The following is a 4,812-nucleotide window of genomic DNA, read 5'->3' on the forward strand; positions in this document are numbered from 1 at the left end:
GTCTAGTCCTGTAGAAGAAGCGTCTAGTCCTGTAGAAGAAACATCTAATCCGACGGAAGAAACGTCTAATCCGACGGAAGAAGCGTCTACTCTGACGGAAGAAACATCTAACCCGACGGAAGAAACATCTAATCCGACGGAAGAAGCGCAGGAAAACGAATCAACAGAGGATGCGTGGGACGAGGAGGCGAAAGAAAGTGAGGGAGGGGGAAAAAATGTTGATTCTCGTGAAGGATAGAGGGGAGGGGATACACGATGATAGAAGCGAGCAGGAGAAGTGGAAGGGAGAGAAGTCTTCCTCTTTCGAATATTTCATATGGTGGAGTTTTAATCGGCTTTGCGAAATTTTGCAAGTAGGGAAGGATTTAAAGGTTGGGGATTCGGCGAGAGCCGAAAGATCGAATAAAACGCGCCCGCCTTTGTAATCGGCTTTGTCAAATTTCATAAGATCTCCAGCCAGCTAAAATTCCATTGTAGAGGAATTTTAGCCAAGCTTTTATCGTCACAGTCTTATTAATACCATCCTTCGATCCATCTCGAGAGTTCGATTTAAATATAGGATAAGTTCGAAAAATTCCACAAGTATATATATAATATGTATACATATATGTATATATACGTATATGTATATACGTATATGTATACATATGTACGTAGGAGATAATATGTCTTACGATTGCGAACTTGAATAAGTCTTCTTATCCTTTTTAACTTTTTTTTCTCTTTTTAACTTTGAAAGCTCGAAAGTTTAGGTAAAGGACTCGAGCAAAGTCGCTAAGTCGCTGATTTTCTAAAATTTAACAAAATTTCTCTTCTCGTTCTTCTTCCTTTTTTAATATCAAGGATCGAAAACTTCAGAAATCTACATAAAGGCTTAAAAATCCTTAAAATTAATTTTTTTTTTTAATTTTTTTGTTAAGCTTCAGAAATATATATAGTAAGTTTTTTAAAATTCAATATTCTTATTGGTTTCTTTATTCTTATCTTTTAAGATCATAAAAAATCTAAAAAGTAGAGTTTTTAAGGCTGATTTTTCTGAAATTTATCACTATAAATATATTTACTATTTCGATTTTGACGACTGTATAATAGTCAGCTGTTAAATAATATTCCAAATTCATGGTTTCACTCATAATTTTGTTCCCTTAGGATTCGAAACAGCCGTATTCACTTTGGCCACGTTCGCTGCGGTTTTCGCTGTCTACATGTACATCGTATACAGTTTGAGTAGCCCGCCTACTGTGTTGGATCAAGTCTAACACTCCCCCCGTTCCCCTGATCAAACGAACGAAAGACCCTAGAATTCCGACCGACAAAGTCAACTGTTTGCGACAGTTACGCCGCCCAACAATCATGTAATTTGACCATGTAACGAAATAAAACTTGCGGAGGAGAAAAATGAATTTCAACCGAGTATTTTACATTTTGTTAAAACAAAAGTGAGAATCGATTTTTTTTTTTAAAAGAAATGTCATAAAAAAGTTTCCTCGATGAAAAATTAAATCAAGTAAGGATAACCAAGCTAATCGACTCGTTCTGTTATACATTAATTAATTTCAAGCCCCATTCAGATAATAAATTTTAATTGAATTTGAATATCAATGATAGAATTTGAAAAATGTTAATAATTTCGAAGAAAAAATATCGAAGAGATTAGGATTAAATTCGAACGATCGAAAAATCTTCGTTTAGGTTAAATTATTAATTTTTATTAACCAAAATAACAAAGAATTTGTTATATGTTTATATATATATATATATAAAGTAATTTACATATATATCATAGTATATTGAATTTATATATATAAAGATTCATATCTTGTACATTTGTGTACAAATTAAATTACCGGGCGTGATCCTTTTTGAACCGTCGTGCGATACGAGCTCAGTATAGTAGAACAGAGGCATCGACACGGTCCACATCTATATAACGTAATTTATTCCTATTTCCTTTATTAAATATATTCTTTATTTTAATCGAATCATTTCACAATCTTTTCCATAATAAGAGTTTTTTCATTTTCTTGATCAAATGAAATGAAAATAAAACGAATATGAATTATCATCGATCGGTAAGATACACGATAAAATTAAAATAATTCGCATTGGAAATACGAAAAAGACACGTCAAGCAACTATGATGCATGTACGTTTAACTCGAATTAATTAAATTTCTGAATTCTGTTTGGACATAGAATGATGATCTTTCTCCGCATTAGATAACATTCAAACTTGTCTTAGAGTTGTCCGCAAAATTGCTGATAAGTTAGTGCTCCTACGTTAAATATAGGATTCCAGAAATTAGAGGAAACGTCTAAAATACGAACGTTTCTCCATATATGTACGTCGTGACCTTATTCGTATTTTTAAACACGTTAATGATCGCGTGGAAAGTGAACATTTATCCAGAGCTTACATACGTATATACTAAAAAATTTATTTATTTTGGAAAATTTTTGTACATACAGATCATAATGATTTTTATCATTTTTTTCGTATTTTTTTATACAATTTCGAAATACATTTTGCAATAGAATAATAGAGCACTAAAGTTTAAATATTTGAAATTTTTTGCTATCTCGTATGAGCTTACGTTTAAAAATAAACCGATATTTCGAAATAATATTCCATTAATGAAGAAATTGTATGTATGATACAATATAAAACAAATTATTATTATTTTTAATAATGCAACTTTTTAATTGAACTCTCATAAAGAACTGTGTGAAAACTTTTGAACGTAGGTGTTTCTCGACGAAATAACGAGCTAAAAATAAATATTTTCGAAAGGGGAAAGAAGCATACGATAGCCTTAATTCGTATTTTTCATCCGGAGAAATAATGCGGAATAAAGAGGATCGTTGTCTTGGCCTCGTTATTCGCGATGTTCTTATTCGTCGAACAGAGAAGAGATCATTGACGTCACTGAACAGCTTGAAGGTTAATAGCCTTCTCGAAGACGATTGTACGGAGAGCAGAAAGCGGAAAAAACTATCGGCCATTTTTTTCTTTTTTCTTTTTTTTTTTCTCTGCACGATTAAAAACGTAATTTACTTTTTTTTCTCATCATCGTGAGAATAATTAATCGAAAGGATGGATCTCCTCGGATGGAAGAAACTGTCTGGATGAAAAGGAGGGATGGAGGGAGGGGAGTGACAGCCTTACGCGCGAAATTGCCACTTAGACCTGTGCCGCGGATTGGGTTAAATTTCAATTTCTGGCACACGGCTGGCGAATTATTGGATTACTCGGAATGTTCGACGAATCTGTCCGCGTGACGGAATGTTTCGTGGCGTCTCATTACTCGCGCAATCGAGTTTCTCGGCAGGTGGCTCGCGTCGCGATGAATTTTCGCGCGATCAAGATCGGCCATCCCGAAATTACTTTGAACTACATACTCGTTTAACATACTCGTCACGGTTCGCTTCGAAATTCGTCCAGATCGAGTGGAAATGTTTCTTCTTTTATCCAATATCGGATAAAGTAGGAATTTTTTTTAAATAATGTGGAATAGAAACGTTAGGTTAAATGTGACCGAGGAAAAGTGTTATCGAAAAGCTAGTGAATATTAGGAATGTTTATAAATTGAAACTGAAAGAAAATGTTGTGTTTGTGTTTGTGAATGTTTATCGAATATTTGAATTTATTGGATATTAAAAATAGAAATTTTTCAAAAAATATGGAATAAGAAACTTTATAAGAGTGGCTGAAAAAAAATGTTATAAAAATATTACCTGAAATAGGATTTTTTCAAAAAATTTGAAATAGAAAAATCAAATTTTTAAGTGTAATTGAAAAAAAGTATTTCTAAACGAATAGTTGAATTTATCAGATATTAAGGGTAAAAAATATTGAAATTAAGTATAGCTGAGAAAAAATGTTATCGAATATTAATTGAAATAGGATTCGAAAATAAATTTAGGAAATAGAATTTATAAGCATAATTGAAAAACAGCATTTATGTGAATATTGAATTTATTGAATACTAGTTAAATTACAATTTTCCAAAAAGTAATGTGAAAGTAAAAATATTTATAAGTCGAAGTGGTTGAATTTCATAGCAGAGTACTTTTTTTTATCGCGCAAACGATACGCAGCGAAAATAAATACACATTTATCGACTTTTACTTAAATTAGAAATTTTTCTAGAAATGTAACTTGAATTACGCTTAAATTTAAAATAATTGAGAAAAAAAACCATTTAGAATCAACTATTGCGAGGCAAAGATTCGAATGAACGTCGTTTTCGAAAATAGAGGAATATTAAAATTTGAAAAAATAGAATAAAAAAAAAAGTTTGTACAAAATCATATAGAACCATAACGAAAGAAATTTTCCAAGAAAAAGACCGCTCACTCTCCAGGAATCGTTTATTAAAATTATTTTTCGTTTTATCGTCGATGGTATATTTTTACAAAGCGCGTCAAGCAGTTACACGAAAACGTATACGCGAGTATATGAAAACGGTCGATATTCGACAACCGAATATTCCACCGGTATCTGTCCTCGGGGATCATATCGTGATAATATCGTGACACGAGTCAGTCTCGTCGAGATTTTCGGAGAGAATCGTTCCACTTGATGCGCGATATCGAAACACGGCGACCGAGAATCGTCGCCGAAAATGTCGATTAATCGAGTCGCGTACGAAAAAATCGAACGTGTGGTTATCGACGATTCGAAGAATCCATCCACTTTTTTTCCCTTTTTTCCCTTTTTTCCCTTTTTTTCTTTTATCTATATATTCTCTATTATAGCGTTTATCGTTAAGGTGTTCTCTCTCTCTCTCTCTCTCTCTCTCTCTCTCTCTCT

General features: G+C 32.7%; 2 protein-coding genes across 2 annotated transcripts in view; both read left to right on the plus strand.

The window, feature by feature from the left end:
• The window catches only part of LOC102676345 (chitin biosynthesis protein CHS5), a 9,015-nt gene extending 7,612 nt beyond the window's left edge, over positions 1-1,403 (plus strand). The window contains exons 7-8 of the mRNA XM_031513497.1: positions 3-197; positions 1,150-1,403. Coding sequence (XP_031369357.1) covers positions 3-197; positions 1,150-1,259 — 305 coding nt within the window. The 3' untranslated portion in view covers positions 1,260-1,403. The remainder of the gene's footprint in view (positions 1-2; positions 198-1,149) is intronic.
• Positions 1-4,812, plus strand: part of LOC102676526 — a 66,135-nt gene that overhangs the window by 26,238 nt on the left and 35,085 nt on the right. The window lies entirely within an intron of this gene.

Source organism: Apis dorsata, unplaced genomic scaffold (genome assembly GCF_000469605.1).
Source record: "Apis dorsata unplaced genomic scaffold, Apis dorsata 1.3 scaffold_655, whole genome shotgun sequence".
NCBI lineage: Eukaryota > Metazoa > Arthropoda > Insecta > Hymenoptera > Apidae > Apis > Apis dorsata.